This window comes from Manacus candei, unplaced genomic scaffold, assembly GCF_025592945.1.
Source record: "Manacus candei isolate 608988 ecotype Guabito, Panama unplaced genomic scaffold, ASM2559294v1 h1tg000024l, whole genome shotgun sequence".
Taxonomy (NCBI): Eukaryota; Metazoa; Chordata; class Aves; order Passeriformes; family Pipridae; genus Manacus; species Manacus candei.
This window is the reverse complement of record NW_026138072.1, coordinates 7,663,766-7,690,307: the sequence shown is the minus strand read 5'-3', so window position 1 is coordinate 7,690,307 and position 26,542 is coordinate 7,663,766. Positions and strand designations below refer to the sequence as shown.

Here is a 26,542-nt window from a genome sequence, read left to right as displayed (position 1 = left end):
AAATCCTTGCATAAATTCTATGGCTGAACCTTGAAACAAAGAGAAAAAGGAAAAGACAGCGTGAATAAAGTAAAGTTATTATCCATTCCCTCCAAGTTCATTGTTTCTCTGAGGTAATGAATGAGTATCTGGTACCTAGACTATCTTTTTTATACACATCAACAGGAATAACTACTATGTTTTAGCCCAAAATTAATGTTTCTTGCATTGTACTGCATATACAAATTAAATTATTTATACATTACTCACTAGGAGCTGCACCAACAGTTCAACAGTAGAATCTTTTCTTGAAAATGCAACATTCTTTCCCAAGTTTAAAATCAGCTGGTGACATGATTGGCAAAAACAAAGTATTTTTTTTAAATCCATTAAAAAAATAACATATAAGAATGGTCTGAAATCATAAGGAATAAGTAGTGATGATTTCTGGATTTCCATCCAATTTTCAACAATTAAGCTTAAGTTAGTTCATCCTGTTTAGTGTATAGCTCTATAAAAACAACCAAATTCTTAAGCCTCTTTTTAGGAGAAATACTGCCACTTGTAAAAGCATACCTGCACTCAATGCCGAACTTTCCAAATTAGTTTTTTTCACTGAAGAAATGCTAACATTTCTTAACTTAAATCTCTGAAAAAAATCACCATTTTATGGTCACTCAGCTGATAAATTTTTTGGATTAAGATACACACAAATAAACACATTATTTAAAATAAAACAAGCAGGAAATAACAAAAGATACACCACAAAGACTCTTGAAAAATATAACTAGGTTACAAACTTCACAGCCACTAAGGTGCTAAAATTCAACACTAAATCAATTTCACATCTAAATCAACCATGAATTCAAACTTCAATACAGTATGGATTTCAAAGTGAAAACCTAAGATGGGTTCGTTTCAGACACAGTATGAGGTGTTCCTGTCATAATCCTACCTTATTTACTTTAATCTGTAATTTACTTTCTCATTTTGTTGAGCAAAATTAGTGTAATTTACTTGTTCATGCTTCATGTGCGGTTTACATTGTCACACTAATTAGAAGTGTTAGACTGTGACAATTCTACTTGTGACCTATTTATTTCAGCTCTGATCAAGTTCAAATGTCTAAATTAACAGCTGTTGTGACTTTGTGAAGTTTGGTTCAAAGTTCTGAAAAAACAAAAATTCAGAAATAAGAAACAAAGATTTCAACCACTCCAATATAGACAAAAGCAAAAAATCAGATCTGGATAACAGTCTGGAGTTTTAAAACATCTACATTTCAAGATTATTTAAATCCAGAATTCTGTTTTTTGCTCCAGAGTTTATGTGTAAAATTCCACTTCTGATATGCCTACATAAGTATACCATCTATGTATTATCATATAATTGGAACATATCCACAAATGAGAGTATTTAACAATTTCCTTTCAATAGGATTCTTTCTGTATATTCAAGCTTCTCTGGGGCATTAGACTCCTCTAAATTCACTGAACTAATACCACTCAGACATTTTAATTCCAAACAAATAATCATCTGTACAGTGTGAATTAATGGATACAGCACTCCAAAACTATTTTATTCATTCATCTGTTTGTAGGATGATTCCAAGCACATCAACTCATCTCCCTGTCTCATAAAAAGAGAAAAATACTTATTTCTAAATTGCTTGGAAAAGCAGCATATCAGAACTAGCCATTATTACTGACATAGTCTGATAGTCCTTATTCAGACTTTAATTTCAGTAGGAGTTTGCCTCAATAAATCCCTGAAGACAAAATGATGGTAGTCTAAAATTACTATGGGCTTTAAAACACTATTACTATTTGAGCAAAAAACCTCTACTTAAATCAAAGGAGTTCTGTTTGAGACAGATATACAATATCCCAAAATCAACAGAATACTTCCTCATGGAAAACTATGCAAAGCATCAAAGATTTACAAAAATAACACGATGTATTGATTTGTAAAAGTAATTTATGTTAAGCCCAAGAAATTAAAGGGGTTTTGTAACTTCTTTTAAATATAGCCAAACTTATTTAAATGACGATATTTTCCCCTGCTGTACTGCATTTAAAAGAAGTAGAATCTGAAATACATTCTCCATCACCCTATACACGAAACGAAAAATAACATTAACAGTCATTTGAAAACAAACAAGATACCTAAAAAGAAGTGAAAAATCCATCTGTGCTGTTACTTCATTAAATGAACATGGAATTATACCAGGTCCTGCTATGGCTATGTCTTCTTTATTTTCAGCTGACTTTCAAAAGTTAAACAAAGTTCTGACTAAGGTTCATAAAGGTTTCTGTTCTCCAGCTGAACCCTACAAATCCTATACCTGGTACTACACTAGTTTCTTAGTTATTGATCTAAGGCATTTTCTTTACTACCACCGTTATCTGTAACCTCTCTAATCAATTGTTTTTCATAAGCTAGCCTTAAAAACATATAACAAACTACCCTGGAAAGGTCAGACCCAAAATCACCAATAGAAAGTATACTGCTTTTTTTCACACGCTCACACACATATGCATGCACACTCACCCACCCACCAACATCAGGTGACCCTTCTAAGGTAACCTTTTCTTCACTGGAGTACACAGGATGAAGCTAACATATCTTTTGTCAACGTTATATTTGTTCAAATAATTTAATGGCTAAGAGAAAGAAGTATAAACTGAAAATTAATCAATGACCTCAAAGTCAGTCTCCGAATGTGTGGATTTAGTAACTACTAATTTGTAAAGCAAACAAGGGAAAGTTTTAAAAATCCAGGAAACATAAACTGAAGCTGAGGCCTTTCACAAGATCAAGACAAGATAGATGACAACCTGTAACGGTGTATCTTAGGGCTCCATGACTTCAGTTTGGAATTCGGATGCTTGTATTTGCAGTAAATTAAACAAAGCTGAAACCATCTAGAGAAAAAAACACAGCAAATCAAATTACCTTCTTTTTGCCTAAGTATTATAAATGATGGAGCCTCTTTCTGTTGCGTCATGCAGAGTTACATATAGGCATTTCAAATTATGTAACATCTAAGCATCCTAGATCATAATCATCCTAATTGGTTACAATACAGCACAATGACAACTCAGTAATATGAGCAAAGATCAAATTGCTGTGCTGTTCTTAATGTTTTCAACACTTGAAAGCCTCCAACAAAAGTTAGCAGTTTGGCCCATAATATTTAAAAAAATAAGATGGGAAATACATTCACAATGCATATTAAACTACAATAATTTGGGAGGTTTACCTTTTGTTCATAAAATTTTAAAATCTTAATTAGGTTTGTATGTTACTTCAGCATGTTTAATCCATAATATGCTGCACCTCTTGATGAGCAATTGCTAAAATAGAGCATAAAAATCATCAGCCTGAATTGTAACTTACAGTTCAGACCTGAAGAGCATCAACATAGAGTATTTTCCGCCTCATTGTTGAAGTACTGCTGACAACATGACTAAAACTAGAAGACACTAATTACAGGTGAACTCCAGAAGGTTCAAGGTTTTGTTCAGATAAGCACCCAAAAGTTACCATTTTAGTGCTCTACTACCAAATGCTCATTAAGTGGTGCAGCATGTTATGAATCACAACATGCTGAAAGAATGTGAAATAGAATCCAAATCTTAAATCTTACCTTTATATTATGTTACCAACATTCTTTCCTAAATATTGGGTGCTTATCTGAACCTTACAGAAACTACGGGAGCCCCACAAGGTCAATCACCTCCAAGTACCATGTTCCCTTTCAAACCCATGCAACCTATCCATCTTTATTCAAACAGCACTCCACTATCTGGAATCTCATTATTGCTTCTACTATCATCTAATACACTCCTCCTGCTTTGATCACCAGCTTCTCCTTTCATCTTTTTAACAGCTTTCATAAGATGCAGGCACAGAGGTGTTAACCTCTGTGTCTCTTGTGAAAGAGAGAGAAAGAGAAAAAAAAAAAAAGACAGAGAGGAGGAGAAAAAGAAGGGAGTTTGTAGACAAGATAGTCCTAAGAAAGAAAAAAGAGGACTACAGGAATTTATAAAAAAAAAGAATGTAAAACTACTTTAGGATTCAGACAGAGAAAAACTTCTGGGTTTTCCCTTGGTTATTCACATTATAATCTTAGAAAAAAGAGGGAACAAAATTCAGTTAATTACAATACAATCCTCTGAGTCCTTATGTAAGAAAAACTCAACATTTTAATCATTTGTAACACCAAAGGCTCGCACAGTAATGATGAGAGGTTTTTCAATTGACCAGCCAGACTTTAAAAAATAAAAAAAAAAAAAGGAAAGGTTGATTAAAATGACAGAGTATATACCAGGGTCTTCAATTCTTTGCTTTGTCTACATGTACTTTTAATACCAGTTTGTAAGTCATGCAATATAAATCCATGCAATCAAACTACTTATGCTTGGCTAAGACCAAGTATAAACAACATAGCGATGGTATGATATATGAAGTTGGGGTAAAAAAAAAAGGCACTTTATGGTGAGTTAATAAGTATTATGTACAAATTCAACTGAATGGAAGCTTCTAGCCATAGTATCAACTGGTGATGGAACAAAAGGAAACTGGTAGCTCTGGTTCAAAGATACACCAATGGCTTCTCTGCCTCTCCTTGTGAAAAAAAGCCCAGCTTCCAGAATATGCTTCTACCTTCCTATAAAACCCCTGCATCAAGTTTAATACCTCTCTTTATTTAACTGGAGTAAACCACACCAATATTTAATTAAAAAAGTGACAGTTTGATTCATGAATATTAAAATTTTTATCACCCGATTACAAGGGTCAATTGCAATTCAGACTATTTTGCCCTAGTAGAAATATTGTAGAACCATTGTGTATAGTAATGTGTTTGCTCTCCTGGATTTGAAAGTCAGCTGACCAACACTGGTGGAAAAGCATAAAATGCAAAAGAATAGACCAAATAATTGTAAACTACTATCTCTGAAACTGGTTACTAGCAGCCAGCAGCTTCACAGATTGTAAAATGCAACACAGCAATATCAACCACATACATAAAGTATTAACTGCTTTTAAAATGTTTGAGGTTTTAGCTTCAGTCCTAAGAATACAGGGACCAGCTCTAAAGCAAAGCATTATTCTGAACCACAAAATCAGTAAGTTACAGTCACGCATATTCCAGTTATTATTCAAACTCAAAAGCAGACAAACTAAAAGTCAAGACTGGAATTCTTTCCTCAGTTAACCCAGAGACAGCCAACAGCCAACTGTTACTAGGCAGATACTCAAAGGAAAAGGAGGCAAAAAGACAATTATAAAGTTCTTACAATCACCTAAACAAAAGGATTGAAAAAGGTTCTGAACTACCAGAGTAACTGACATACAAACGGAGCAAAGAAATGAGACACACTTGACAATCAGCAGAAGAAAATCCACACTGCATCATCCTAGAAGATGTAGCATATCCCATAGCTACATAACAGGAATTAGCACTGTTTCTAACAACCTCAAAACTTCCACTGCAGTGATCCCAAACAGATACCTGAAAGCATACATTGTTTTTAGGAAAAAGATATGCATCAGTATGATATGGTGAAATTTCCACCATTACTATTTGGCTCACTGTAAGTTGTAAATTCAACCGTCTCCTGAATCTGAAAATATATCCTAAAAATGAAATATTTTAAATAGCTTGAGACGTTGCCTTTCACTTCTTTATTCAAAGTATCTATTTTTTCACCCAAATTCTGTAAAATTGTCTCTGGTGGAAAGTATAGTATAAAGAACAATGCACATGTACCATTAGAAAGATCATTGTCTACTTGCTACTGTGTAGCTTTATTTTTTCAGCTCGAATATCCAAAGCATCGCTTTGAATTAGTGTCTGATAATGTGCTAAACAACACAGAAATATTTGACCAATGGCCACTATGCCTTTGTTAGGAAAGTTCTGTCAGTATGTGACTAAACAGTCTAATTAGACCTAGTGCTTAAAATAGCATCAGACCAACCATGAAGAAGCTCCTTTTAATGCCAAATTATCCCTTTGTCAGTAAACAAACACACAGAAAAGCAGAAACTTGAAGTCCGTTTAGTAATTGAATTCTGATGCTTTAACTGGTCAAACGCCTCTCCACGTAATTAACTTCAACTTCCTAAGTAAGAACAGGTTCAACTTTAGTTGTGCAAAAGTCATTGCAGAACTAGGACATGATCTATGATCAAAAGCAACAAACAGTTAAACTAAACATCCACAGGGAATGGATGAGGAAATACGGGAGAAAAGGCAAGGAACATAAATTAATATTAAAGCTAGATGGTTGAAAGAGGTAATTTTTCTGAAGGTTAGTAAGATTGTGGCAGTATTCCTAAAAAAAAAGAATGTGAAAATTTTCCAAGTAACATTAAAAACACTGATTATATGAACATGTACATCACAGCCCAAAGGAGACTTGTAAATTTTTTGCCTTTGAGAGCTCAACTGTTTCTTTTGTCATGTCTTGCCATCACAAATCAGTAAAGGTCATAAACAAGAGGAAAAAGCAAGCGATTTTCTCTCTGATTTCAGTCTGATTTAGAATTTATTTCCTTCTGGGTCACTATATTCCATGCCGGAAAACCTGTTCTACCAGACACTTCAAAAAAAAAAAAGAGTTATAAGAAGTGCTAGAAAGGAGTCAGCATACAAACTACGTTCAATGTTGAATAGTAATTTTTCACTATGTTTTTCCATCCATAGTTGCACATGTCTGCTTGAAAAAGATCAGTGAATTATTAATGGCATCTCCATGTGAGTAGTACATTGAAAAGAAATATCCAAAGCACTGATTGTTTACTTTTGATAATAAAAGAGTTCACAAGAGTATTCAATGTAGTTTGTCCTGGTATTTAGATATAGTTCCATTACTCAGTCCTAAAACCCTTTCATATATGAATAAGTCTTTCTTAAGTAGATATTTTTCATCTACACTACAATCTTCCAAAGGCCCTTTTTCCCCCCCTTCATAATTATCACTTCAAATCTGTATGATAATAATCATCATGGTCACATATTCAGAGCATTATGGCCATGCTGAATAATATTTTTAAATGTAGGTACTATTTTATATGCATATTATTTCTTAAGAGTGGATATTACTAGACTTCCACAACAACTTATTCATTAATATATGCAGTCTGAATACTATTATAAAAATAGGGTGGGTTTCTTTCCAAGACACTTAGAAGTTACGCTCAGATTGATAGCACACTGATGGAACACAATACCCTGTATCAATTCAGAGCACTGGTAATGAAGACATAACTTCATTTAACCACTGCCTCAGTTAAGGGTTGTCCTCTTTTCTGTAACTCTAAGGGAATTCCAAAAAAAGGCCTTTAAAAAAAAAAAGGCAAGCAGAAGGCAGAAAGCCAAGATTACCTACACATCTTCATTACTTCCGATTATTTGTGGTTTAGGAACTGGTTTAAGAATGTGTACTGTGCAGCATGATCATCACAACAATGGTTGCACAGTTCACTGGTGTTTTAAGAAACCCACATGTATGTGGAAAAGCCAGGTTTTGCACATTATGAACTTTCCAGTTTAATTTAAAATACAATACATCTCCAAAGGTTGTGCTATAAATCATGGATTAAATACCTGCAGACTTCCTTAGTCTGTAAATAAAAGAGTGAGTATGGTGAAAAATTGTAAGAAAAAAGAAAATTTTTAAGGAGGTATTACTTAGATGAAGGGACAGGAAATAGGGCCATTAAAAAACAGTGATGGGAAGTGAAAACTTACACAGGAACAATGAAGGCCAAAAGAGGCTTGATGAGGAATCAGGAGTAGAAGACCTAGTGAGCTAGTCAGCCAGCTACATAGCTTTTAAATCCTTTCCACAATGCAATCTGCCAAAGAGGCATCCCAGGAATAATACTGTATTTATCACCCCAAAGATACTGCAAACAGACTTTCTTTGTATTATTACATTCTTTTATTTGAATAATCTAAAAATTAAAAATTATTAAAACTATTTAATTTTAAACCACAAGATATATTCTCAAGGTTTATTTAGTGATGTCAGTCTCAGCTGACTATTTGATAACAATCACAGCAGAATGCATCCTTTGACTACATACTTTGGGCTGCAAGATTTTGAGTAAGTATTTATAACATACGACCTACATGTGCAGGTTTTTATTTCTACTGTAAATTTATTTACCTTAACTATTGCACAGTGGTACTTGAAGACAAATCTTTGCTAGTACTTTGCTATTCAGTATTATAGTCAGCTATCTAGCTTCATGTTCCTCTGTTCCCATAATCATAATTCATCTTTCCAAAAACATATCTGAATAATGTGAGAAACAATAAACTCAGTGTCACAGAAAAAAAGGAACAAAACAACCACCAAATAAGAAAATAAAATCAGATCTGACCAATTAATACAAGTATAAAAGTAACTTCAAAATGTAGCTTTATATTGAAAGGTTAAAGCCAACACAACAGATTTCATGTTTCAAGCTTAATACAACAGGAATCTGATCTCAATTAACTGAAATCAGGGAAAATTCTCTATTACACTTTACAAGGAGCAGGATTGTGTGTGCTGGGCTCTTTTTTTCCCCTATAATTAAAGAACGCCTTTCCCAGCTCATTGTTACCCACACATTTTAGTGTACAGTACACAAAAATGACTCAAGCAAAAGATGCAGCATAAGGATTAAAATGAACCCTTTGCTCATGAATAATGGCACCAGACATGCTACTTGGAAATCTGTAACCCCCTACTACAACTAACTAAAGATTTATGTTATAAAGGAATATATACAAATTACTAAGAAAAACACTGAGCATAAGGATTAAGACTTCTTACCCCATATTTACATTGGCGAGATGTTGCTCCATACTGGAAGCGACACTGTTCATCAGCATCATACACCTGACCTGGGGCCACAGCTGGATAAAGAAAGTCACGCTTGGGAGGCTCATTATCAAGGCAAGTACCACGGCCCGAACTGTTCAACATAAAGGACCAAATCAATTAGGAATTCTACTGACTGTAAATCACAGTAATGATATTATGTATCTAGTTCTTACTTTTAACAGCACTGGGTGTGAAACAAGTAGGATTACAATAAACAAACAGTAAGATGATACACCCATAGTAACAAGAGAAAATATTTAGAAGTAATTAAGAAATTAATTTTTCATCATTATTATTAACAAAAATGCTTATTTTAGATTATGAAATAATTTCATGAATTATACTTTTTAAAAATGTGATAATTTCTGAGCCACACAAGACTGATTTTCATTTTGGTTTAGGATTCCTATTTGTTTTCACTGAAGAACAACTACATGTGGTCATAGAATGAAAAATAAACAAATTAAGCAAACCCAAGAAATTCAGAAATTAATAATAATCCTCCTGATCCTTCAAACAGCTAAGCCCAATTCTATAGATATGAGCAGCTCAATTAGTTTATGTAAAACTAAAACACATTTGAGTTTCAACATGACAAAATATTTATAGGATTAGGACCTCAACATGCAAGTTCTTCTTCCATTTGAGTGACGAAAATGGTTACAGTGGTAAATATTCTGCAGGATCTTCAAATTTGCTTATACTAGGGTGAGTGAAAAAATTTCTATGAATCCAAGATCTTTTCCACTGTATTAATAATATTTAGTCTTTAAAAATTCATGTTAGAACCAAGACAATCATCTTTGAAAACTTCAGTATTTTCTTCTTTTATATTTTGTTCAGTGGACGACTTTTTTGTCCAAAATATGCCCATATTCAACCACAATATTTTACTGTAGTGGAATAAATAACAGAGAAAGTCAAATGCAGATGGAGTTCTGTTTAGAAAACTTTGTATTTTACTAAACATAATTATTCAGTTTTATTTGGTCAGTGTGCATAAAAGAGGACAGATGCTTTTTTACTTTCATTTCACTTGTGAATAAGTGAGGATTTTCAAGGAATTCTTATGCCAACACTTAAAATATTTTTCCGACATTCCTACCAATTTTGCCAGCACTTATGTTCTGTTTTTTCCCAAATCTTTTCCATGCACCTTGCCAAAGGAACATAATTTCAGAAGTGAACGTTCTACACTGCTTTTTTTGAGATTTCAAATTTTCTATAGTTTTCATCTGCAGATAAAAACAGAGCAAAAAAAGCCTCTCGTAACTACACATTTTACGTTCTCATTTTAACCCTACTTTATTTAAGTCTTTGAAATACTACAAAAGATCCTTTGGAAAAACAAAGAAACAAATAACTGCCAACCATTTCAGAAGGCAGCAAGTAGTAACTATTGCAAGAACTAGGTAAATACTGAAAAAATACAGTATTTGGTGACTAATTCCAAGGAATTCAGTGCGATTTACCTGCACACACAACCACACCCACGTATCCTGTCAGCTAAAATCTACCTTCAAAACTTCCCTGAATCTGTGTGGTTCTGGCATTAAAAAAATAATGTATTTTCCCCTTTATTCCAGGTAATTACTGCAAGTAGATATATATATTCTAATAGCAGAAGCTGGGAAAACATCCTTCATTCTTTTGAAATATTTCAGAGTTGTGTTTTGTGTGTATGAGGAGTACATGTTAGTAATTCCAGTGTGAAAATAACTCAAATACAATCTGATTTTTCTGTAATGTCTGGAATAAACTGCAGACAGAATCTTTGCTTAAACAAGCAGTGAGAAGTTTAGGATTTGGCATCAGCTTGAGCTAGTATTGCCGTATTATGGGAACATTTCCATAGATTTCCAATAGTACCGAGTTCAAAAGATCACTGCAAAGTGACTGAAGTCTATACCCACTCCAAAAGACATGTAATTGTAGAAATGCAAGTCAAAAATCCTTGTACTAAATACAAAAATACAACTCTTCTGCTCTAATAACAGGATTCTCACCATAATTAAATATTGTTGTAGTAGTAAAAAAATGAGAAAATGAATACTGAGAAGTCATTCACTTGTTAGCTACTAGATTGAAAATCTTTCTTGCTTTCCTTCTATTTCAGTTCTATTATTTATCTCAAGTAGTTGAACAAAACTGATCTCCGATACTGTATTGTGTGAACTGAAGTATCATGGAAAAGAAATGGCATGTGTTATAAAACGCTTTAATAAAACCAGAGACTTTCCATTAGTTATGAAAGGTCTGACCAAAGCTGTGCAAAGGATGAATATGGACCAAGGACCATATAACCTTTCCAGAAAACTTCTACAAGGCTTCAGAATGGTGCAATACTCTTGAGCCTATATCCTCCTTCTTATCTCTTTCTCTTTGCTCCACCAAAGCGAAACTCAGAGAGTTGAGAAAAAAATTTCGGCTAACTCTAGGGGAATGAACCAAAAGGGTCCAAGGAGAATAACAGTTTTGGAGCACTCCATAAACAGAGATCTAATGGTTAGTCAGGCCTACAAAAGTGGAAAAAAGCTGTTTGTGTACACGTAAAAAAAGATAGGAAAAGAATGCCCAAATACTTTCAGATCACCAATTTTAGAAAATTTCTACTCACAATTACTTTTGTGCTTTGTGATTTTATCTTATACAGGAAGCATATACCAAGTCAAAAAATCTACAGGATATACCTGCAGAGCATTTACATTTCTGAACACGGGGTAGACAAATCTTTAGAATCTGAAATACAAACAAGATGATCTCAAAGTGATCCTTACAGTCTATTATTCTATAAGGTACTACTAAGTACTAAGTACTTAGTACTTAGTAGTACTACTGAGTACTAAGTACTCAAAGACTTTAGCATTCTCCTAATTTGTGGTTGATTTCATGACATTTTATGGGACAATAGTGGAACTTAATTATAAAATAGCTAAGCTTGATGTTATTTCATCCCAGTATTCCAGTGTAGTGTCTCCAGAGATCATTTTAAAACACTCTACAATATAATTTAAACATTTTTTTGTATTTTAATATCACAGAATAGCAAATTATTCTTCTCTTTGGAAGGGTATCAAGGGTACTAGAACATTCTATAGAAGTTTCAGATCTCAGACACGCTGTCACTGCTAAGTGCTCAACTAAATTAACAGCAACCAGGGATTAAATGTTTCTAAATCTTTACAGGTTGAACAATGCAAAACCTCTGCACAAATATCACTGCTGTATCCAAGGTCAAAAAAGAGAAAAAGCAAGAACCACGGGTGTAGATATCTCAGGGACTATGTTCCTATTGCAGTATCTATTCCCAAATATCTCAGCAACTTACACAGTACCATACAAATCCTTCAATGGTTGAACAAAATATACCAGAACACTGGCTCTGAAAATAGATTTTGAATGTTACAGAATAGCTTCATTTGTAATAATGACATGGACTATAAAGAAAGCTACATTCAATGATGATAAATTGAATTAATTATTAATATTTGTGAATATCTGTTATAGCTAAACAATTAAATACATAAATATACTGACAGTATACGTTTTATCTAACTCTGATACCAAATTACACATATAATGAAAAAGCAATAGTAAAAATTATTAACAATAAACATAGAGCATTTCTACATATACATATTAATAAAACCATGAATTATTTACATGTAAGGCTCCTAACAGAATCCTTGCTGCATATTTATGAATAAAAACTGATTTTAGAGAGCACCAGGATATATTTCTCTACAGGTTACAAAAGCTGCTTTACTTGACATTAACGAAAAAACTCTGCAGATTGCTCAAGACTACAGATAATCACATAAATATCTGCAGAATCAGGACATAAATAACAGAAATGTGATTTGGAGTGGTATGTTTAAAATTGAAATTATCTTGAATATAATTACTAAATGAAAACATGCTTGTATGTTAGGGAAATTCAGATGCAACAATCATGTCCTGATAAGAATCTACTTCTTTCCAATCTTTTGTGCAAGGCTCACTCTACATCTTATTATTGCTATTTCATAGCAAAGACTCTCTAATTTTGCACCATCTTTTCATCACACTCAATTTTTCTTTTGCTGCTGGTAGTAATTTGCTATTTCTTTAATGCATAGTTTTCTCCAAACTTTCCTGTGTTCTAAAGCATTATTTTATTCACCCAGCAGTCATATTAAGTCAAATCTATTGGTTCATCTATAAAAACCATGCCTCTACCAAAATCTGGTCTTAACAATTTGTGAGATACTAAGCTATAAAATACTGGACCAATCATTTATTTCATCAAACACTCTACAAATAGAATAATTAATGAAAATCTGCTGATGATTCTGCCCTTCACAAGGGCCTAGATACAGAGTAATACTTGCAAAGTCAACACGCAAAACCACACTGCCACCCCAAGATCACAGAAATGTTTGGGTCTTCTTTTAACTAGGTAGCTTTTTAAGTAAAACACAAGTTTCAGAAATTTACAGCAAATGAGGAACACGTTTTTTATTCAGTTACCTGCTAGGAAAAGAAAAATCCTAGTATATTTTAAAGAAAAAAGAAGCAAATTATAATCCAAAGTTTATCTATATAATACTGTAGATCTGTAGAGAAAGATATGAAATTTTTATGTGATTCATGTGATCTTTCAAAACTAGTCTTGGCTTATCCTTTTTTTTAGAAGTTACTTTACATTTCTGGAGTACCAGGGAACTGCCATAGATAGCATATGAGGCATATATAGATGTATCCTACATGTATCCTGCATATCCACTTGTACGTTTAAGATTCTTGGTTAGATGACGTCTGCACCAGAACACTGAATACCTTTTTTTATATTGTCTGCATGGGCTTGCTTGGACCAAGGTAGTTTTGGCTCCCTTCCAGACAGAGAAAGGTGTAGTCCAATATCTAAATCCTGCCGTAGGGCAATTGTAGAGACTCTCGAAGAATTTCCTGTGATAGATCTTATTCAAATAGTTTAAAGACTCTTGGTTACCCTCCATCTTTGAAAGACTTTGAAAGACAGAGTTGGTCATTTGGTTTCTTCTAACACCTTCTCCTATCTGATACTGACAAGATAAATGAACTATGATCCCAGAAATCACGTAGTTTTTGTTATAACAAAACACAGAAGTAACTGAACAAAGAATTTTAAGTAGAAAGTTCTCTTATCTACATCTAGGTATCTGCATGGCTCCACAGGTATACTGTATAAATATATGCTGAATATAATGAAACTTGCAGGTTTTATATATATATTATATATATATATATATAATATATATAATATATATATGCTGCATTGAATGAAATTTATATTAATTGGTATTCAGTCACAAAAAATAATTTTAGGGTTGGTTCATTTCTCCAATGAAGAGATACCAAGGGTTTCTACTCCTCTCACAGGAATCTCTGTTCTCTGACACTGCTCTCCAAGCATTCAATTCTCAGTCAGTATTTCTTTAATTAGTTCCATACAATGTTAGTGAAATTTAAAACCATTGCAAAGTCCTTATGAACAATTCAGTTGATAAACTGAATTAAGTCAATCTTTCATTCTACCTAAAACCTTGACAGACAAGCTATTATAAGCTTGACAGACAACAGCTATGATATGCTTCAAAGAATGTTTTCCCCAGGAAAAAAATATTTTCTTTGGCCATTTCAGCATCTGTGCTGACTGACCGTCCTTGCTAAGAGTTTTGGTAGATCTATTAGCACTACATAGCTTTGCTTTGTCTTACTGTCATCCTTTGAGCCATATTATCCTCTATCCAGCAATCCTGCAAAATAATTTGATTTCCCAGCTAGTGCCTCACTGAACTGGTATCTTCCAAGTGATACTTAATGGTTACTCCTCAGTGCAAAACTGCTCTATCAGGTGGTGACCCAAGCTGGTAAACTAGTAAATCCACACTGATCTACCTTACCATATAATACTGTGAACACATAATGAGCTTCTATCAAAATTCATTCCAGTTGCATTAACCTGGTGCCATGATGGCCCAGCCCAAACTTCTACCCCGATCCAAAGAGACAAATCAGGCATTGTGTTATGTCATACAGACTCACAGTCCCAGGTTTCTGCTTGGGTATCTGCATTTCACACCATCATGTTCTATCCTTCTTGTTAGACAGAGCTAAATGAATCCTAAACCAGCCATACTAATTCACAACAGAAAAAAACGCCACTTGTCTTACTTGTTCTAGTCTACTCGGTCCTGTGCCAGCTGTTTTGAGGATGAAGATGCTCTTCTAGAGGGAAAATTGAAAGAAAGGGTGCAGAGTCTAATCTCTCTGGAGACACAGATGACATCATCTATCAGGTTGGGCTCTATAGCCCTAAATCAGCATTTTCCTCACCTGTTGCTAAGTTATGAAGAAATATGAGGAAAAAATAAAGAATAATTTTTCCTGTCAAGATGCAGACTATTCTGCTCTTATAAAAGCAGACAAGGAAATGTTGCCACATGAAACTTGCTGTTTTTCTTTGCTTCTTGCTAACTGTTCCCTACCTGCAATTGAAATGCAGTAGAACAGCTCCTAGAGCTGTTCTGCTTTATGGAAAGGTGTGAATGGGTAAAAAAAAGTGATCTTGGCTTCTGACAGTTGTCCCTGCAAGTACTTGCATAACTCTACCAGCTTCCTGCTGTCATTGAGATGGCACAAATGCTGGTGAGAAAAGCAGAAACTGGAGAAAAACCCTAGAATTTTCACTATTCTACCTTATGAAACAACAAATCAAATATTTTAGGGGAAAAAAGTACCAATTCATTTATAGGATATTAGAACCACAGACAATAATAAGCATAAATGAGAAATCTGACATATTTAAAAATAGATTGTGGAATTAGTAGATGAAAGAAAAGTTATCTTTGACTCTTACTAAATTATTTAACACAGTATCCTACACAACTTGAAAATCTATAATAATTACAACGTGTAAAATAATGTTTATCCAAGGTGACTTTGGAAAAAAAAATACCATCTACATTCCAGGTTACAAAAATACAGCTAAAATATTATAAAAGATAATGTATTATTGAATCTGCTATGTGTAGGTTTTTGTTCTACTCTAGCTCAAATATCACTTAGTATCTTCAGTAATGATTTTTTAATGAAATCCACAGATGGTAGTAATTCAAGTAGAATTGCAAACACTTGCCATGATAGAAAAGTATCTCAAAAAACCTGAAGAGATTAGAACTATGGGAAGAGATTCAACAGAGTACTCTTCTGGCTTTATGCTAATATAGCTGCAATTTCCCTGGCATCCCACAGATTTAAAAACAAAACTTAACCAGAAATCAAACCTAGGGAATGGAAAAGAACAATGGAGATGCTAACAGTAAATAATAAAATAAATAAATAAATAAACCACAACTGAAACAAGATACAAGATAAACATGTTTTTAACTGGCAGTATAAATTTGAAAGATTACCGCATTCATCAGTCTGAAATTTGAAACTGTGCAGGAACACTATGAACAAATGACGAGCTCTATTATATTTACAATGTAATACAATCCACAGAATATTACCACATTTCTTCTCTAAACCCATAAATACAAAATGACTCCTTAGCTATCTGTTGAATTATAACTTCATCAATAGATAGCTTACGGTCAGGACAATTACGAGATTGAAATGGAGTTTTTCAGAGGAGAGAAACAAATAGAAGTAAATGAAACATGAAGAAACAAACTCTCAAATGCTACAAGAAAATACCTGAACTGTAAGCTTACAATCAGAACTACGAAGCTGTGAAATAATCTCAAGAGATATGAAAACCATATTTTTTGTCATAGTTAAATGAAGCTTCAATGACATACTAAAAAGACTACTAGTTGAAACAGCATTGAATTAACATAACTAATTTGTAAGTAATGTAAGTAATGATAAAATAAAACTACAACACATTTTTTAAATAATAGTAGTGTTAAATAAATACATATATACACATATATATATCTCCCTAGAAAACCAAATGACATTGTGAGAAGCCTGTATCACTCACACATATACATAAGGAGGACTTAATGTGCTTTATTTTAGACACTAATCTTAAATGCACGAGTTCATAAAACCATGTGGGTGCACTGTTCAGTGGCATGATACAAAATGCCTTAACCTATTACAGTAACTGATGAGAAGTTTTCTTCCCCTGAATAGCACCACCATCAAATGTCTGTCTCTGCTCACTAACTCTATGGGGAACTGAAGCACCTCTTCAGCCCAATTCAGTGATCCTTCACATTTGAACCAACCCAAAGGTATTGGTCTGGATGGTTCCCTCCAGATAAGATTCAGAATACAGCACCTTATTCTGAGGTTAGATCCCTGAAAGAGGAGGAGAAGCTCCTTTTACTCTTAGTAGTCTCATAGTAAGAAACTTGACTGGTTTAAGTCCATCTCCTAAAATACAGTAAGTGCCAAAATTACTGAACAACCTTTATTTCTTAATGGAATGATTGTGCTAATGACACTGAACCTACCAACAAACTGCCATTTACCTCCAGTAAAGTCCACCTTTCAGCATTTAAAAAAATCTGATATTAAACTGTTTTCAGTGAACTGATAGTTATGTATTTGTCTTCCACGATTTAAAACACACAAAGTCTTCATTATGCACCATCTATACCAACGTATACATTGATATGAGCACATTTTGGTGAATAACATATTTTGACTTTGGATTTTTTCACAGGAAAATTTCAGGTAGCAATCTACTTCTGGATAAAAATCACCAAGAAGTGGTAATAGAGGTTAGCACAATTTTAAGGTATTAGTATAAAGACCTATGCCATTCTCTCCTATAATCTCACCAATGGTATCAAAGAACACTGATAGATAAAAACCCAAAATACTGTATGAAAAACATGTTAAGACTGAAATGTACAAGGAACAGGGTCATAACCTTCTTCCCTTCATTAGAATTCCTCACATTATGTATGTATGTAAAAAATATACTTCTCAACATTCATAGACAAATTCTGCCCATCTCTATTTCTCACCCTCAGATTAATGAAGTAATGAGGTGTGATCAGCACTTCAAAATGTTTTGAGAAGATTAAAAATGAGAACTGTTAAGGTGGGGAATTGAGCAAAAGAAGCTTTTGCCATTTCACAGAAATGTAATCTACAAAAAAAAAGACTTTCTATAATTCTGTCTGTTCCTTCTAAAAATGTATACAATCACAACACATCACTATATCTCTACGACTGATCCCAAAAAGTGTAAATTTTTTGAAAACTCATTTTTCTTGAGAGATTACTTACTCTAAAAAACTGGTGATGTAATCCCGACTGCAGGCTGACCAAGAGAAAGGATTGGTGTTTGCTGTAATATGAGCTGCCATTAGCTTTGCTGCTTCATGACCTTTGGTCCCACAGGAATTTCCAATCCCATCATGATTCATACCAAAACTGCTCAAAAGAGGAGGAGAAAAACAGCCCATTACTTTCCTACAGCATCAGACATCTCTTAAAACATAAAGTCACCTTTACTGAAATCATGCCTGGTATAGGAGAACTATAAGTGGAGAATCAGGATCAGTTAAGTTCTGTTTAGTTTATTCAGATCTCAGGATACAGTACAACTACATAACCTTTTCTTCCATAGACTTCTGAAAACATTATTTATCTTCTAAAGCTTTTAAAGAAAACATAACAGTAGTCTGGCAAGATACAAGACTTTAATATTACCCTGAGCTTCAATACAATGAGTATTTTCACCTCTTCAGCTGATCATAACCACCTACAAGTGCAAGGTTGGTAACCAGTCCTCCCAAATCCCATTAACTGCATGGATATAAGAAAAAGAATATCAGTGAATGATGGGTGTTTCCTAGAGGTTCAGGAAGGACTTCACCATCAAAAAGGCATTACTTTCTTGCCTATGGGATGTCTCCCTATGGAATATCTAGTCTGTAGCAATGACTATGTATCTGGTTCAGTTCATGATATCTCACAAACACAGAAAGCCATATCCATGGGAAAGGTCTGACTGGCGCCTCAAACAATGACATAATCAAATAAAGAATATCCCTTACATATAAAAAATACAGCTTTAATTAACTCATCTAAGCAATGTATAGAATGCAATGGAATTTTCAGACCCATGTTAATTCTTATGATCAGTCTTTAATATCTATATATATTATGGGAGGAAAGAGCTTACATGTCCAACGTAACAAACAAAACAAGTATTTTACAATGAAAAATGTGCTTTATTGACCTGTCCTCAATGGAAATAATTTCTTAGAATTTGGGGTACTTCAAACAGAAACATTTCCTTTTGAATTGTCTCTAGAGAATTTCTGAAAATAGAAAGCCTTAATTTTTAATAAAGTCCATAAATTACTCCGTACGAAAATTTATTGGATCATGCAGACAATTTCTCATATCCATTTATCCCTAGTTAATGTATTCCATTTGTTAAAAAAATAACAAACTTCAACAGTCTGGGAAATACAATTTTATCTGGGAAATACATTTTTATCTTTTGGGCATATAAATAAAAGAACAAACTTCATAGTTTAATAACTTTCCTTCTTCTACCAGCTCTCCTTATGCAAAAAATTGTGTTGCTGACAGTGGCAGTTGTATGTTTGATAAAAAGCATGTCTGTGAATGGAAGCTGCAATTTCTGATGCATATAGAAACTCAACGCCTTTCCATGAGCCAGTGGTATTCTCATTTTTTATACATATTCATTCACCTAAATCATCTATCCCCTTCCAAGGCGGCTTTTCTACTTGGCCTTTCTGAATTTAGGATGAAACTATCATTAGGTGCAGGTAGTTTTTTCTGACATTTGTAGAGGGGTCTTACAATTATTGTCATCTCTTTCCAAAGATAGTGGTAGCATGCCACTACAGTCCAGTAATTTGCACTCTTATGGGCAGGACTGCAGATGGAAACACATTTCCAACAAAATTTCCCCTTTTATTACCATCAGAACATGCGGTTATATTTGGCCATCATTACATTAAAACTGGCTCTTTTTCGAAAGCATGTTTGCAACTGGATTGGCATGGAAAGACAGGGAAGAAATGAAGGAACATAAAATACTCTTTATGGAGCCACTGTTATAATTTACCTACCTTTTTCAAACTCACCAAACATATACAGACTGTATTTCTTTCACTGGCTTAAAAAGCGTATCTAAAACTACCAGTATAATTTTGTCTTTAAAAGAACAGCCAGATGAATGAGGAGAGAGTGAAGTCTTCTCAGGTGGCACAGAAGTTACTCTGTGAAGTTACCTTTCCACCTACCATCTCAAGGAAAGATGTTTAACTCAGCAGCTCCTGATTTTTTTGCACGAATTATGGCTCCTCATTTCCCAAGAGAGCACTTACTTGACATTTAAGAATGTCAAAGCAGAATTGCAAAGCAGCAAGACTAAGAACTTTAAATTTATAACCGAAACTCATCTGCAAATTATCTGCAGTTTTTATACATCTTAGAAAAGGTAGCACATTCTACTAGTGCTCTGTGCCTGTTTCATTTACTAACATCTGTAACTGAAGAATTTTTTTTCCCTTGGCAATCTTATATCTGAAAAAATTATCTGAGAGAATTATTTGTAACACACATCCAGCTTAAGACCCAAGCTCAAAAATCACAGGGGAGATAAGTAGTGTCAGCTGCACTGAATAAAACAGCAACAGATAACCAGAGACCCTGGAGTATGAGAGGGAAGGATGTGAATGTAAACTTGTCTACCCCTCCTTTATCTTGCAAAAGAAAAACAATGCAGGTCCCTACAATTTCATTTGGTTACTGACTTGTTTGGTGGTTCTAAACTATGATGGTTACAGTTGCTAAAACATTTATTGCTGATATATATGAAATGGCAGCAGTTATTTTTGTGAGACAGCCAGAATGCTTCCATTCTTATTTATTATCCAGAGGCTTAGGATTCCAAGAAGACAGATCCAAACCAATCTGAATGCATCTCCATACTCTGCATTGAGGTTTATTTTGTATATCATGTACTTTAATAGCATTGAAGTTACCTGAAATGTGCTGCTTAAGTAAAAAGCTTCTTCTAAACCAATTATGTCTGCTATCCAACTGTAATACTAATTATCTACATATCAAACCATTTCCTAGCTTTCTCAGGCTTTGGAGAATTCAGAAATGCACAGTTTCCTAATGTTTCATTTCTCTAAATAATACAGGGTATGGTAATTTTTTTGTCTCTTACAGATTCATGAGTTACATGAATTTGACCTCTTCTTTTTTAAAGCCGTGTCTTTTATTTTGCTCTGCCAATTGTTTAACAGCATAAGGAGAAATGTGTCAGAGACTGAGAACTGGGAATCAAGTGAGGCAAGAAAGTTACAGGAACAGAAGCAAAAGAAACTGTAAAATCGAGCATTTCATCTTCTTGTCCATTACCTGAAGCTGCTTTATAGCTCCAAACACTACATATAAGTCTTTAAGAAAAAGAAACCTTTCTTTCTAAGAAGAAAAAATAAACTTTAACCTTAAGAGGTTTTATGATACTAATTATCTGTATTAGGAGATAAACACACATGGTAAGAGCAAAATGAGCCATTTTCAAGTATCTTGACTGTAGTACAGTGCTAGAACTTCCTCTAGTGTCTCAGCATGTTAATAAACTGATCTAACATTTATGAAGAATGAAGGGCAGTGAAGGATCATAAAGTGAACCACTGAAGAATACTTTCAAACTTTCTAACTGTAAATCTCTATTACAATCTACAGATGGAAGGCATGTTTGAACAAGTATTCTTGTACTTGACAGAAGATCTAAAGAGTGTATCGTAATTTGCTTGGAGAAACTGACAGATACAACTTTTTCATGAACATTTTATTAATTTATTTTGGTAGTGTGTTGTACTTACTCTCAAAACTGTTAAAAACATGTCACTTAAATCTCTATATGTATTTCATATAGCTTAGAATGTCTATTTACAGCCTACACTGAAAAACTAAGAAGACTTTCAGCTTCCCTGCATCTGTAAACATAGCCATGGCTTTAATATGCCTTTTCTTAGTGAAAGTAGAGCAAATACAAGGATGGAAGATACTGAAAACTATCATGTTTCAGCATGATTTTGTTTAACAAAATTGTGAACACAAAATACTATTAAAGAATAATAGATTTTTTTTCTCTAGAATATCAGAGCTATGAACTACATAGAAAAAACCCACAATTTCTGTGTGGACATACAGGTTAATTTTATTAATTACTCTCATGTCTACTAGTAGTGAAATATCTGACAATTGCTACAATGTTATGGTAAATTTCAGAGAATATACAATCAAGATTTTATGTTTTTTCAGTAAAAAAGGTCAGCACTTTTTCCTTACTTTTATTAAATATTTTCCCCATATCATGTCTTAACAGAGAATTTTCCTCTTTCTATGTAGCTCTCCATACATTTCTAGCCAATGTTACAAAAGTACTGGTTATAGCTTCTTAACAGTGTGCGAATTGCAACTCAAATGAGTTTCATTCTTACAAATGAAAGAAAAAATAATTTTAAAATATTGTATTGAAGAATCAATTTATTTTAATTTAGGATTCCAAACATTGATAGCATTTATCGAAACTAGCTAATATTGAATATTCCTCAAGGGAGGAATCATGGCTAATTAGTTACTTTACTTCCCATTTTCATGTCTTAACACGGATTTTAACCTTAACTGCAGATTTCCTCCATTTGGATATCATTCTTTGGTTTGGAGCATCCCGTATCATTTGTTCTGAAGTAATGCAGAATTTTACACTTTGGCTTTAGTAAAACTTGTTAGTTCCATAAAAACTTGGGAAACAAACTAGTTTAATAATGTAGCTTTATAACAAGCACACCTGTCATCAAATTAAACATAATTTCAGCATACTTCTATCCTAATATTTTTCCCACTTATTTTCTAGGTACCATTCTTCTCTGAGTTACGTCTGATGACCAAACAGCCCATCAAATATAATTTTTATATATGAGCATCATTTAGGATTAAATAACGCATGGGGCTCTAAAAAGCACAGCAATTTCTAATTTACTAAAAAGAAAATGCAGCCTATTCAGAAACCTGAACTTTCTTAGGGGGAAATGACAGACTTCTACAGGAATATTAGAAAAAAGTGGAGCACAAACTTTTCCTGTAGTACACTGTCATAGCTATCCAGCCTTCATGCCACAAGAGAAACATCAAGTAAGGCTTGTGTACTACACAGAACCACAGTACAGATGCATCAGGTTTTTGTACTGCAGGTCAAAGCAGAAACTATTGGCTCCAACCAGAAAGCAAACTTCTAAGCTCAGATTTCCTCTGGAAATTCAAGATGCCTTCAAGGTTACGATAACCTTCCACTTCACCTCCATTTATTCTTTTTGTACATTAGTTAAGACCAGTGAAGTCTTACAACATTTGTTTTCCTTGATTAGAATGCTTTAATGTAATAAAAAATATTTTAGTACTGTAAATTTTAATCTTCAAATAATATTTCCCAGTTATTTAGACACAGACCTTTTTTCATATTTTAAATATAAACAGGTCACAAAATTGGGTTTTTTGCTTTATGTTTATGACATTTCATTTTATATGCACATCATTAAAACTGAAGTTCCAATGAAAACTTTTTAATACCTGCAATATTAGGCAGGCATAAAACAATGTTCTTTTAACAAAAAAGACTGGGGCAGGGGATGGAGGGTGAGGGGGGTAAGAAAGTAAGAATATAATTTTGTATAGCTTTATGTGGCTTGTCCAGACAAAAACTGGACACATTTTGGTTAGGGTTTTTTGGTTCGGTGTGGTTTGTTTTCTTTTGTTTTGTTTTGTTTTTTGAAATTAAAAAAGTTGGTTAAACTGTTCCTAAAAATTCAAGGCATTCTTCTCAGTCAATCCTAGGCACCTAGCAGGAATAAGTTTAACCAGTGTTCTGGTTGTTATTGATGTTTTCATACACTGTAGATTTAAGACAGTCTGTCAGACCTGCTACAGTTGAAGATGGAAGACATCATCATCATAGACAAAACAACGATGACAGCATCAGCTGGAGAGCTGACAGGAGGTGGTATTAGTACAATTCCTACTAGCTGTGTTTCAACTATTTTTGAAAAAGCTACTATGACGTTTGGCGTATGTGTTCTTAATACCTCAGATTGGAGTACTGTACAAGTTGTACAAGAGTTGTACAAGAAATACATTCCTTGACACATCTCTGAGGGCTGCTGGGTCTGCAGTTTTCTTCTTCCAGAAAAACTAAAACTCAGGTCCTGAAATGCAGCTGAGGTTTGAATGACTGTGGTGAGTTGACCCTGGCTGGATACCAGGTGCCCATCCCTCCCTTCCTCAGCTGAACAGGACACAGAAAATACGAGGAAAGGTCAAGATAGAGACAGGGAAGAGATCACTCACCAGTGACCATCATGTGCAAAATAGACTCAACCTGAATGAAACAGGCTTAATTTTATTACCAATCAAATCAGAGTAGAAGAATGAGAAATAAAAACTAAGCCTTAAAACAGCTTTACCCCCACCTGTCCCTTCTTCCTAGGCTCGAAGTTACTCCTAAATGAGGAATGGGCATTACAGTCAGTTTACCATGCATCACTGCTGATCCTTCCACCTTACACTCTTCCCCTGCTCCAGCATGGAATCCCACCCACAGGAGACAGTTCTCCATTAAATCTCCAATGTAAGTCCTTCCCATGGGCTGCAGTTCTTCATTAACTGCTCCAGCATGAGTTCCTTTCATGGAGTACAGTCCTTCATGCACAGGTTGCTACAGTGTGGGTCCCCCATGGGGTCACAAGTCCTGCCAGCAAACCAGCTCCAGTGCAGGCTCCTCTCTCCACAAGACGACAGGTCTTGGCAGGGGCCTGATCCAGCAAGGGCTTCCCAAGGCATTACAGCCTCCCTTCAGGCAATCACCTGCTCCAACATGGAGTCCCCTTCGTGGGCTGCAGGTGAATTTATCTGCTTCTCTGTGGACCTCCACGGGCTGCAAGGGGACAGCCTGCCTTACCATGGGCTTCCCCACAAGCTGCAGGAGAAATCTCTACTCTGATTCTTGCAGCACGTCCTCCCCTTCCTTCTTCACTGACTTTGGTGTCTATGGGGTGGTTTCCCTCACATATTCTCACTCCACTCTTCTCGCTGTTGTTATGCAGTTGTTTTTATAATCCCTTTATAAAAAACATCCCAGAGGTGCTACCACCACTGCTGATGGGCTTGGGCTTGGCCAGCAGCAGGTCTATCTTTGAGCCAGTTGGTATTGGCTCTTTGAACACTGGGGAAGCTTTTTACAGCTTCTCACAGCAGACACCCCTATAGCACCCCTGCTACCAAAATCTGGCTATGCAAACCCAATGCACTGATTAAATGTGAAGCTCACTGATCGCTAAAGAATGAGGAAAAGACAAACAGTTTATGAAAGGTATTTTACTCCATCACTGAAGACAAACTTTCTCATATGGTAGGAGTGATATTTATGATATTTTTCTTTGCATACAGGCTGAGAAGAGACTTTTTAAAAAGTGCTTTTTAAAAAGCATGTTTTAGCTGTATGAACTAAATCATCATCACGGCTAGGCTTTGTAAACGAAGATCTGAGAAGGACTCTACCCACACTTGCTACAAGCGCACTGGTGGCTAAAAAGGCCAATGCGAGATAGACAAGTCTGGTTGCAAAAGGCACAGCAGAAAGTCTCCTTAGGTGGTATTGGCAAGACACGGTTCTTTCTGTGTTGTCTCTCCTCCTAAAGAATGAATCTCTGTGTGTTCTCAAAAGAAGCAGAAGCATTATGAATAGTGTGTCTCCATGTCTCACGACTGGAGGCCAGAGTAGATCAATGATGATAATCAATATGACAAAAGCTGAGATGTTGTTTCAGGGAGTCCTTGTATCTTCTCTTCGGGGCTCCTCTCTTGCGGCAGCCAGTGGCAAGTTCACCATAGAGCAAGATCTTAGGGAGGTGGTGGTCCTTCATCCTTGAGACGTGCCCTGCCCAGCGCAGCTGTGTTCTCAGCAACATGGCCTCTATACTCGTAACTGCTGCCTATTCAAGAACAGACGCATTAGTCACATAATCAGTCCAGTGGATGTTTAGGATTGTACACAGGCAGTGCTGATAGGAGCGTTCTAAGAGTCGTAAGTGGTGGCGGTAAACGACACGATTCAGACCCATACAAAAGAGCAGACAGCACAATGGCTCTGTAAACACTGATCTTCGTCCTTTTCTTCAGGTGTTTATTACACCAAACTCTTTTATGGAGTTTTGCAAAAGCTCTATATGCCTTTGCTAACCTATTGTCTATCTCTTCGTCAGTCTTACCATCCGAGGAGATGATGTTTCCCAGATAATTAAACTGCTGGACTGATTTGAGCTCTGATTCGGCAATGATGATTCGCCAGTCTTCCTGAGGTGAAAGTTGGTAGAAAACTTCTGTCTTCTTTAAGCTGACTTCCAGCCCAAAAAGCTCAGCAGCCTCTGCAAAGCAGGATGTTAAACGCTGCAGAGCTGCTTCTGTGTGGGCCACAAGGGTGGCATCGTCAGTAAAAAGCAGCTCACGGACAAGATGATTTAAAGTCTTAGGATGGGCCTTCAGTCGCCTTTGGCTGAATAAGCTTCCATTGGTACGATACTGAATGTAGATACCGTTTTCTTCATCAAGGTCTACCATGGCCCTTTGGA

At 34.9% G+C, this 26,542-nt stretch overlaps 1 protein-coding gene across 6 annotated transcripts in view; it reads right to left on the bottom strand.

Annotated features, from left to right (window-relative positions):
• The window catches only part of ADAMTS6 (ADAM metallopeptidase with thrombospondin type 1 motif 6), a 148,212-nt gene that overhangs the window by 51,389 nt on the left and 70,281 nt on the right, over positions 1 to 26,542 (bottom strand). For all 6 annotated transcript variants that reach the window (XM_051788272.1, XM_051788277.1, XM_051788273.1 and 3 more), the window contains 2 exons: positions 18,141 to 18,287; positions 8,817 to 8,958 (listed from right to left, as the gene is read on the bottom strand). In XM_051788272.1, the coding sequence (XP_051644232.1) occupies positions 8,817 to 8,958; positions 18,141 to 18,287 (289 nt within the window). The remainder of the gene's footprint in view (positions 1 to 8,816; positions 8,959 to 18,140; positions 18,288 to 26,542) is intronic.